This window comes from Oncorhynchus mykiss, chromosome 4 (genome assembly GCF_057628025.1).
Source record: "Oncorhynchus mykiss isolate SJ-2025 chromosome 4, ASM5762802v1, whole genome shotgun sequence".
NCBI classification, from domain to species: Eukaryota; Metazoa; Chordata; class Actinopteri; order Salmoniformes; family Salmonidae; genus Oncorhynchus; species Oncorhynchus mykiss.
This window is the reverse complement of record NC_143025.1, coordinates 54,085,641-54,097,675: the sequence shown is the minus strand read 5'-3', so window position 1 is coordinate 54,097,675 and position 12,035 is coordinate 54,085,641. Positions and strand designations below refer to the sequence as shown.

The window sequence follows — 12,035 nt, the reverse complement described above, 5'->3', positions numbered from 1 at the left end:
CAATTTTATAAATAAATATATAGAATTTAGGTCAACCACTTGCGTGGTGCAAAGGACTGTTTTTATTTGCAACTAGTAAGAACTTTTCTTTTTGTGAGACCCTGATTCATGTGAATGTATTCAAGTTTAATATTCTTCATACTGTGATAGTAAATGTCCATTTCTGTTTTTTCTATTAATGCCAGGCGAATCTGTAATATTTTTATGAGACAGGAATGAGGTTTCTAAAGCAGTTTCCTGTATTGAAGACTTTTCCTTAGTTTCGGGTTTGAAAATGAATATCAGTAAGTCAGTCTTATTTCCACTCAAGGATTGTGTTTTACAGGAAATATATGGTATCTCAATTAAAGATAAGGTTACTTATATTGAAACTGTTATATGCAAGGATGAAAACAAAGGAGTGAATTGAACTTTAACTCCATTGAGAAAACAAAGAAGAAATTGAACCTCTGGTTGATGAGAGATATTTCGTTATACGGTCGGGTATTATTATCCAAAGCTGAAGGGTTATCCAGATTGGTTTATGTCTCGTTGTCACTTGACTTACCCACTAAAACTGTAAAGGACTTAGATAAGATTATTTATAGTTTTATTGCCCTCTTATTATTTTTTGAATGTATCTTAAAAGTAAAAGTAATATAGTCAACTATACAACTTCTACTACTACTACACTTTATATCATCCAATAATATATAACGAAAAACACTCAACATGAAGAATGAATGCAATTATGTTAATTTCAAATATTTATTTTGAAATATAGATTAGGTGCTCTTTTTTTTATAGCAGGAAGTAAAGGGACTGGACAAAGCTTTGCCTATAGCTGAAAACATCCTGGAAATGAGCGAACGCTTCCTTGGTTTCTTCTTGGTGGAGCATATACTCTCTGTTCGGCAGGATTCTAGATCATTGACAATTCCTGGGAATAAAAATGTAAACATAACATTTTCTTTAACTGACCCTAGTTAGTGTGAAGAATTAGTATTGCATTATTATTATTTAAATTGTAATATTCGACATAATTTACAAATGTAGGGCGGCAGGTAACCTAGCAGTCTCAATCCGCCTATTTAACGCAGAAGTGTTACTTAGACTGTTTAGTGCTTAGACTGTTTTAGTGCCAAAAAGAAGGGGATAAAAACATGAAAAAAATATATATACATATAAATATATATATATATATATATATATATATATATATATATTTGTCAACTTTCTTATATCTCTCAGATTTAGGATAGACACTTCAGTTCCATGTAGTGAATCTGTTATTCAATGCGTTTGTATGGGCAAATAGCAGTAAGGCCGATACAAACCCCTCGGCCCAGACATGGCTTAGACTCTTGTGGGTTAAAAAGCATGATCATTACATAGGTGCAACTCGTGCTGGAGACAATAAAAGGCCACGCTAAAATGTGCAGTTTTGTCACACCACACAATGCCACAGATGTCTCAGAGACAGAGACTGAGAAAAATAGGAGCAAGGAAAAACGCAGGTTGACTTGTTTTGAAGGAGCGTGCAATTGGCATGCTGACTGCAGGAATGTCCACCAGAGCTGTGGCCAGAGAATTGAATGTTTTTTTTCTTTACCATAAGCCGCCTTCAATGTCGTTTTAGAGAATTTGGCAGTATGTCCAACCGGCCTCACAACCACAGACCACGTATATGGCGTCGTGTTGGCTGTAGGGTTATGGTGTGGGCAGGCATAATCTACGGACAACGAACACAATTGCATTTTATCAATGGCAATTTGAATGCACAGAGATACCGTCACGAGATCCTTAGGCCCATTGTCGTGCCATTCATCCGCCGCCATCACCTCATGTGCATGGTAATGCATGGCCCCATGTCGAAAGGCCTGCATACTCACCAGACATGTCATCCATTTAGCATGTTTGTGATGCTCTGGATTGACGTGTACAACATCATGTTCCAGTTCCCACCAATATTCAACAACTTCGCACAGCTATTGAAGATGAGTGGGACAACATTCCATAGGCCACAATCAACCGCCTGATCAACTCTATGCGAAGGAGAAGTGTCACGCTGCATGATGCAAATGGTGGTCACACCAGATACTGACTGGTTTTCTGATCCACGCCCTTACCTTTTTTTAAGGTATCTGTGATGAACAGATGCATATCTGTATTCCCAGTCATGTGAAATCCATAGATAAGGGCCTAATTAACGTATTTCAATTGACTGATTTCCATATATGAACTGTAACTCAATAAAATCTTTGAAATTGTTGCATGTTGCGTTTATATTTTTGTTCAGTACACATTTGAGTGTATTGACTTACCTGTTTCACTTACGGCAGGGGTCTGGTTCTGGGAAGGTGTTGGAGTGCAGTGGTTCTTCTTGTTGACCTTCTTTGTACACTGGGTAACAGACAGTCATTTGTACAGTAGGAGATATTGCACACAAAGGGTATCAGTGTTTACCATCATACTGTACGTAATGAATAAAAATAATCTTTATAATTTGTATTTTGATGACATATGTACCTTTGGGTTGAGTCCACAGAGAGCGCTGAATCTTCCTCTTCTTTTCCTTTCTACCAGTTGTTGGAAGCACAGAATTACCTACCTCGTCACTGCCAAGTACATTGTGTGATGACAACTGGGTCATGGAGGGAGGTGAAGAGCTAGCCTCATTGCATTTAGCTAGTAGTTCCCTAGTTAATTATTTGACCAGGGCATCGTCAAATGCATAATCCGTTGACTTCATTGCAACCTGGAGCATCTTTTCTGACCCGAATTCTTGAAGAAGCACCTTGTAGACAGCCTTGAAAATCTTTTTGATTTTCAGATTCTGGGGGTAGGCTTGAGTTGGTTCAAGGCCTGAGGTGCCACAGAACTCAGACAGAATCCTATTTGTGAGAACTCTTGATGTTTCACCAATGTCAGAGGATTCCAGTAATGTGATAGGGGTGATCATTGACAGCAATCTAACAATCAGTAAAAGTACCAAAGAGGTGTAGTCATTGCTAGTGGAGTCAAATGATGCATGTGTATCAGTGTCCATGGCTGATGGAGTTGATGGATGCACAGAGACACTAGACATCTCCAGATCTTTGTTGTCCATCTTGGATTCCACCTCTCCTAAAACTTGAATATCCACAGTTCCACCGTTGTGTGTGCTGCTGCCAGACAGAGAGGGTTTAGGCAATGATTTGGCACTAGACTGACGGCTAGTGGTCATGAGAGCCGGTCTGTCAGAGTCAAGTGTTCCAGCATCAGTTGGGGACAACCCATTGATTATGTTCATCAACTCTGATAATTCTTCTGATGAATTGGAGGCCACAGAACAGGTATCCATGACCTGATTGACCATTATATTGGTGAAAAGGCTGTTTGTGTCACAGTAAACCTGTGAGGAACTAATGGAGATGGCAGAAGAGCTCGGGATAAGCCAACTTGTTTCCTGCAGAGAACCATCAGAGATGGTAGTTTGGCAGAAATCGGATCCTTGTGATGGTGGAGGAAGCCAGAAGACAATCTGCTGTAGCAGATGTTTTATTGACTCCGTAGCAAAGGAGTACACAAGGTCAGATGGGAACTCCCTGGATTCTTCAGAAGCATTCAATCCTGTCTTCAGCTTCAAAAAAATAGAGTCAGACACGCTCTGGTCAGCTGGCACAAAAAGAGCCTGGGGGGTGTTGTGACTTTTTATGAGCTCATAAACTTTGTCAGTGAGCTCATGTGAGAAGTTCTGAAGACTGTCCCTGGGGCTGAGTCTCGCAAGTCTTCTTGTAAAAGAAGTGACATCTGCAGTGGCTATGTGTTCCGTATCTTCTCTTGGAATGACCTCCATAACAGTGTCAACTATGGCAGAGATGGTTTGCCTTGTGTAATTTGTTGACCCTTGTGAATGAGTTGAGGAGTCACTCATATCAATGACCGAACTCTAATGATAGGACAATAGATTTCAACTGGCCACTCAATGGGGACTGGAGTGCCTGGAAGAGAATTTGTAAAATCACTCTGAGACCCTCTGGTCATGGCAGAGGTGATGGACAGGGAGGACTTTGAGGAGGATGGGCGGTGTATCTCGTGTCCATCAGTTCTCACCATGTCAACATCCTCCAACATGGAGCCCACGATGGAACGAGTCAAGAGGCCTTTCTCTGAGGTGCTCATCCTCTCTGACATAGACACTCTACTCTGGATTGTCATCTGAGTCTGAGTAATTAAGGCTTTGGAATAATTTACCATGCTGGTCTGGCTGCCTTCATGTTCACTGTAAATCATTTGTGTAGAAGTAGCTGTTCTGCATATGGATTCGGCATGTTTGGGGGCCTCAACCACATTGTCTAGGAGGACCGGTTGTTGCTGGGCAAAAAAATCCTTGACCTTGGTGAACACATTGTTGAACAGGTTAACAGAGCCTGGCCAAATGATCTTTCCTTTCACATTGGCCCCGTTGTGAACACTGACAGGAATGGTTGAAGCTGACAGGGATCTCTCTAACTGGCCAGACACTGAAGCATCATACATTTTAGTCATCTGGGTGAAGCAATTAAGGTCTTTAGTGATGCTTATGACAATGTCGGATGCTGCAGAATTGGTGTGCAGAGAACAGATGAACAAAGGTGGAGTTCCACTCTTCTGAAGGATTTTGATCACCATCATTACTGGACTCCGCACAAATGTCTGCACTTCTACCATCAAGGCTGGTATGTACAATGCCAATCAACCCTGATTGAAGGATCCCACCAGCCATGTGAGGCTTTAGTTTGAAACTCCTCAGTACATAGTTTGTCAAAGGCTGTGGATTTAAGACTTCTAGAGGATGCCTCCTCCTCATCAATGTTGATCTCACCATAAGAACTGTCCTGTGTATTGACAGCATAGTCATTAACAGATAAATATGATTTGGAGGCGGCAAGGACCTCAATCTGAAAAACAACGGCATCCAAAAGCTTGGACAGGTCTTCTGTATCTCCTTTTAGGCTAGAGAGGCATTCCTCCATGGATTCCTCAGAGTGATACACAGTGAGGATCTGACTAATGACCTCCATGGTACAGGCTTGAAGGTCCACTTGGATTTCAAGAGAATCACTATTACAAGTCACCTGAGAATCTAAACTTTCACTAGGAGCCTGTTTGAGAGTCTCATAATGTATTGGTGTAACACCATCGATGACCTTTACAGAGTCTTGGCAGGGAGTGAGAAACCGCATCAGCATTTCTCGAAATCTATGATATATAATACGAGCAGCAGAAAGGGTGCTCACTTTTGAAATTTTCAGATTCATGTGTCTGCATGGACTGAACAACAGTCTCCACATCTGTTACAAAAGTGTCCAGCAATTTAGATGCTTCAGAGTCTCCCAGTAAGCTGTTTGTAAAGGGGTTGACAGATCTCAGAGCTTCACTCACTGCTTTTCGAAGCCTTTGTCTGGAAAGACACACTGGAGAGTTTCTTCATATTTATAACTGGAAGACCCTGGGTAGATTCACTGTTGGTGGTGCTGTCCTGCAGACCAAGTGGAAAAGTGAGATGGGAGAGACATTGTTCACTGTCTAACAACTCAGATGGTGAGGGGGAATAAGAACTGGTGAATCATTCAAGTCAGACATGATGCCATCCACAAAGAGAATGGCCTCCAGAGACTCTTCAGAATCACACTCTCCAACAGAAGATGAGAACTACATCACCTCAGTATTATACAAGACTAGAACCTGGCTGGCAATCGCTTTTGTGGTGTCAAGGAGGACTGGTCTTGCAAATACTTTTTGAGAGCCAAGAGAGGTTTTGGGGTCTCACTTTGTCCTTTTTGTTCATTCATAGATGAGGGGGTTATTAAAAGTGGTTTACAAGAAATGGAGTCCGATGTGTCAGCCTCACCATTACTGTAATGACCGACGTCCAGGCACAAAGTTGGAACCATTGTGAAAGAATCTTTTGTGCTCTCCACAAATGTACTTGCGAGATCCCCTTTTTCTGGACAGGTAAGAATCCTCTTCAGCGTATTTTTCATGTCGTAATAACAACCAACAGTGTAAGACCAGATCTTACTCTGATGGTTTTCAAGAAGGATCTGCTCACTCCGTGCAGGAGAGCAGGATGCCCTGATAGACTGGGTAAGATTGTCCATGTCTGAAACAAAGGTACTTACCAACTCAGAGGCCTCAGGGTCAATCATAAGGTCTCTGATCTCAACTATCCTAGGAGTTGGACTAGATGATGTAGTGCCAGAACAACATGGATGTACAACCCCTGAATCTTTTAACCATCTCCCGGATCGATTCAGTGGCCTTGGTCTGAAACTCCTCAGTGAGTAGTCTGTCCATACTTTGTGTTGACAGACGCTCCTCGAACAGATACCAACAATCTCACATATGTTCATGAGAGTCATGAAAGTGGCATACATTATTGGAAAGCATGAAAAGCTATAGGCTACTAAAAAGCTCTTTGAATGTAACTGTTTGTGATAATGTGGATGATACTGTAGATAGATACATGGTTTGTATCTAATTTTCTTGAAACATCTATTAATATATCTATGAATCATTTTCAGGGTTAAGGGACTTACAGGGTCCATCCTGCCAATGCTTAACTGCCTCCATTGCCTATAGGAGATAATTAGATGTTTTTAGCACTAAAAAGCACACCAACACACATACAATTTATAAAATCCTCCAGATGACATTGTATTCAAATACTACAATAGAAGTTTGGACATACTCCTCAGTAAGTTTTTCCAGAAACAGGATGATAATCGGGTTGAAAGCATCCGGATCGATTGGCGGGAGGTCAAGAGCCCTGGTCTGACAGGCCCTGGAGACACACTCACTTAGGATCTTTTCATTAGATTGTCCCTGGTGAGATGTCCCCTGAACTGTCATCCCAGAAAATTCCACAGATGTAGAGGGACCTGTGTCCAAAGCAGCATTCACCAAGGTAAAGAAGTCAGAAAACATGTATCTTTCTGAGGCAAGTATGTATTAGCCAACTTTGTGAAGTTAAGTACCCAAGAAAGTATAACATGTGCACTCTGCTATTAGTCCTCTGCTCAATAGATGTCCATACTAAATTACATTTACATGCAAAAGGATTACATTCAGTGAAATTAGAGTTTAATTTATGACCTGCATCTATATCAGTGATCTGCTCCACTTTGTTTCTCTTGGTCCTCTTGGTCTAAAAAGACAATACACTCAATGATATACACGTAGATACTGTATGAAGCCATTCCAATACAGCCCTTTGAGTAGAGCAAGGGTAAGACTGATTGTAGGGCTGTCCCCGACAAAAAAGTAATCCTGTTCTAATGTTAAAATGTATTTTTCCATATCAGACACACCCTATGTGTTTGAATACAATCACCTACATAGGCACTGAGCTTGTCTGATGCTTTAAGCACACTGTTTGATTAAATAATTAAGACACACAAATGGCTCAAGAAAGAGCCCGATGGTGACACTGTATTAAAAGAAATGACAGCGAGTGCCTGTGTGACAGGCGCACGTTGTCTCGCTCTCCTCCCTACTGCAGCGAAAAGGCACCACATAACAGCAAGTGTTTATTGTGCTGTCCATGCTGAAGACGCAATATCATTTCAGCCATTTAGTTTCTTCCTTACAGTTCTGGAAACTTCTTCTTTACAGTTCTGGAAACTTTAGAAGAGTGTTTTCTATCCTAATCTGACAATTATATGCATATTCTAGTTTCTGGGGCTGAGAAATAGGCCGTTTCAAATGGGTAATTTTTTGGGCCAAAAACGAAAATACTGCCCCCTACGTGCAAAAGGTTAAGCAAATGTTAAGCAATACCAGTCTGTTCTAACTACTAAAAATTATAAAGCCATTATTACAGCATAGCAAAGATTAAAAACAGACGAATCTGTGAAATTGCTTAATTCAACATTTTGCCGGTGCATGACGCTTGGTGCTCACAGAATCAGTAGGCTATTAAACAAATACTCAAACAGGCAACAGAAGCTATATCTGTCTTACTTCTGTATATATACAGTACCAGTCAAAAGTTTGGATACACCTACTCATTCAAGGCTTTTCTTGATTTGTACTATTTTCTACATTGTAGAATAGCAGTGAAGACATCAAAACTATGAAATAACACATATGGAATCATGTAGGTACCAAAAAGTGTTAAACAAATCAAAATATATTTTATATTTGAGATTCTTCAAAGTAGCCACCTTTGCCTTGATGGCAGCTTTGCACACTCTTGGCATTCTCTCAACTAGCTTCACCTGGAATGCTTTTCCAACAGTCTTGAAGGAGTTCCCACATACAGTGGGGCAGAAAAGTATTTACAGTGCCTTGCGAAAGTATTCGGCCCCCTTGAACTTTGCGACCTTTCGCGACATTTCAGGCTTCAAACATAAAGATATAAAACCGTATTTTTTTGTGAAGAATCAACAACAAGTGGGACACAATCATGAAGTGGAACGACATTTATTGGATATTTCAAACTTTTTTAACAAATCAAAAACTGAAAAATTGGGTGTGCAAAATTATTCAGCCCCTTTACTTTCAGTGCAGCAAACTCTCTCCAGAAGTTCAGTGAGGATCTCTGAATGATCCCATGTTGACCTAAATGACTAATGATGATAAATACAATCCACCTGTGTGTAATCAAGTCTCCGTATAAATGCACCTGCACTATGATAGTCTCAGAGGTCCGTCAAAAGCGCAGAGAGCATCATGAAGAACAAGGAACACACCAGGCAGGTCCGAGATACTGTTGTGAAGATGTTTAAAGCCGGATTTGGATTCAAAAAGATTTCCCAAGCTTTAAACATCCCAAGGAGCACTGTGCAAGCGATAATATTGAAATGAAAGGAGTATCAGACCACTGCAAATCTACCAAGACCTGGCCGTCCCTCTAAACTTTCAGCTCATACAAGGAGAAGACTGATCAGAGATGCAGCCAAGAGGCCCATGATCACTCTGGATGAACTGCAGAGATCTACAGCTGAGGTGGGAGACTTTGTCCATAGGACAACAATCAGTCGTATATTGCACAAATCTGGCCTTTATGGAAGAGTGGCAAGAAGAAAGCCATTTCTTAAAGATATCCATAAAAAGTGTCGGTTAAAGTTTGCCACAAGCCACCTGGGAGACACACCAAACGTGGAAGAAGGTGCTCTGGTCAGATGAAACCAAAATTGAACTTTTTGGCAACAATGCAAAACGTTATGTTTGGCGTAAAAGCAACACACCATCCCCACTGTCAAACATGGTAGTGGCAGCATCATGGATTGGGCCTGCTTTTCTTCAGCAGGGACAGGGAAGATGGTTAAAATTGATGGGAAGATGGATGGAGCCAAATACAGGACCATTCTGGAAGAAAACCTGATGGAGTCTGCAAAAGACCTGAGACTGGGACGGAGATTTGTCTTCCAACAAGACAATGATCCAAAACATAAAGCAAAATCTACAATGGAATGGTTCAAAAATAAACATATCCAGGTGTTAGAATGGCCAAGTCAAAGTCCAGACCTGAATCCAATCGAGAATCTGTGGAAAGAACGGTTGAAGAATAGTTGAAGTGTACCTATGATGAAAATTACAGGCCTCTCTCATCTTTTTAAGTGGGAGAACTTGCACAATTGGTGGATGACTAAATACTTTTTTGCCCCACTGTATGCTGAGAACTTATTGCCTGTTTTTCCTTCACTCTGTTGTCCATTTCATCCCAAAACATCTCAATTGGGTTGAGGTTGGGTGATTGTGGATGTCAGGTCATCTGATGCAGCCCTCCATCACTCTCCTTCTTGGTCAAATAGCCCTTACACAGCCTGGAGGCGCAAACCAGATGGGATGGCGTATCACTGCAGAATACTATGGTAGCCATGCTGGTTACGTGTGCCTTGAATTCTAAATAAATCACAGACATTGTCACCAACAAAGCGCCCCCACATTATCACACCTCCTCCATGCTTCATGGTGGGAACCACACATGCGGAGATCATCTGTACACCTACTCTCACAAAGACATTGTTGTAATTTGGACTTATCAGACCAAAGGACAGATTTCCACCAGTCTAATGTCCATTGCTCGTGTTTCTTGGCCCAAGCAAGTCTCTTCTTATTATTGGTGTCCTTTAGTAGTGCTTTCTTCACAGCAATTTGACCATGAAGGCCTGATTCACGCTTTCTCCTCTGAACAGTTGATGTTGAGATGTGTCTGTGACTTGAACTCTGTGAAGCATTTATTTGGGCTGCAATGTGAGGTGCAGTTAACTCTAATAAACTTATCCTCTGCAGCCGAGTTAACTCTGTCTTCCTTTCCTGTGGCGGTCCTCATGAGAGCCAGTTTCATCATAGCGCTTGATGGTTTTTGCGACTTCATGGTTTTTGCACTTGATGAAAAGTTCAAAGTTCTTGAAATTTTCCGGATTGACTGACCTTCATGTCTTAAAGTAATGACGGACAGTTGTTTATCTTTGCTTATTTGAGCTGTTCTTGCCATAATATGGACTTGGTCATTTACCAAATAGGGCTATCTTCTGTATACCAACCCTACCTTGTCACAACACAACTGATTGGCTCAAATGCATTAAGAAGGAAAGAAATTCCTTTACTTAATTTTTAACAAGGCACACATGTTAATTTATGAAATGCATTCCAGGTGACTACCTCATGAAGCTGGTTGAGAGAATGCCAAGAGTGTGCAAAGCTGTCATCAAGGCAAAGGGTGACTACTTTGAAGAATCTCAAATGTAAAATATATTTTGATTTGTTTAACACTTTTTTGATACCTACATGATATATGTTATTTCATAGTTTTGATGTCTTCACTATTATTCTACAATGTAGAATAACTACTGGTAAAATGACTGGTAAAATATATATGGATGATTTACAAAGCCAGGCACATTTAACAATTAGGCTTTTGATTATCGACCTAATTTAGTTGGGTTTTCCTCTCTCCTCAATTTTATTAGACAATTAGGCTAAGGCAAGGGCTGTTTCCCCGTCTCTGCTGCTGCTGCTGCTGCCTCTGCAGCATTGTTCTCAATCCCAATATGCTGGTTAACTTTGCTATTATGCACATAGCAACATAGGAAAGGGCGGCAATTCTACGGAGCACTGTTTCAGAACCACGGACAGCGACCGTATCCAATGCAGGAGAAAGTGCATTTGTTATAAAATAATATTTGATTTATTAGTGTTGCACCATTATTTTTACATAATATAACCGTATACAATGTCAGTATCACGTCTTAGCGTGATGGACTGTGCCATCCCTGTGGCCTTGGCAATGGATTAGTCAACTGAGACAGGCGCGAATCAGACAGGTGTCCATGTGCACCATAAAGTAAACAAACTTTTGTGAATGCTCGACTTAAGAAATCCCAGTCAACCAACAGCCTATTGACAAAACTGTTGACCAAATGGGGTCAGCCCTAGATTTACTATTAGGAGATAAAAGGGTATTGCATGGGCAATTTACCTTCCTCAGAACAACATGCTGTAGGGGCAGGTTATAGATATGAAAGATATCACAAATATCCACATCTCTGCTCAATCTATTCCCTTACCTTGACTTTATTTCTCTTCACGGCATCCTGCTCCATCTGAGGCAGGGGATCCTTCTTCACCGCTTCCTCATCGTTCTGATTATCAACAAAATCTCTCTCAGCTGCATCAGTATCATAGCTCTGTTCAACTGTGGACCTGTTGGCAGTGGTCCTCCTCTTGGTCTAAAAAGACAATACAGTCAATGACATAGTGTATGTTGCCGTTGCTATACAGGCCTTTGAGAAGAGTTACAGTAAACAATTGGTGATTGAATATTAAGAGATGGAAGTCTGTTGTAAGGACAATTTACCCTCCAACCTCACAACAACATGTTATATGGCATATTGGACAGGTTTAAAGTGTGGACAGGTAAGACCCCAGATTTCCCTTTCTCTCCTCAGTCTATTCTCTCACCTTTCTCCTTGTCACAGCCTTCAGCACTTCCCTATCTTCTGGATAGTTTAAACCCAGGATATCATTCTTCATTTTCTGGACTTGACCTTCCAAACTTTGATGATCATGTGGATCATCTTCAT

At 40.9% G+C, this 12,035-nt stretch overlaps 1 protein-coding gene across 1 annotated transcript; it reads right to left on the bottom strand.

Moving 5' to 3' along the window:
* Positions 1 to 733: 733 nt before the first annotated feature.
* LOC149984067 (uncharacterized) lies at positions 734 to 10,322 on the bottom strand. Its single transcript, XM_090232278.1, has one exon. The coding sequence runs from the start codon at positions 3,893 to 3,895 to the stop codon at positions 2,687 to 2,689; it is 1,209 nt and encodes a 402-aa protein (XP_090088404.1). The 5' UTR covers positions 3,896 to 10,322; the 3' UTR covers positions 734 to 2,686.
* Positions 10,323 to 12,035: the final 1,713 nt, after the last annotated feature.

Bases quoted from the DNA above. Each gene is read 5' to 3' on its own strand.
- LOC149984067 (XM_090232278.1), bottom strand. From the start codon at position 3,895: ATGAGTGACTCCTCAACTCATTCACAAGGGTCAACAAATTACACAAGG.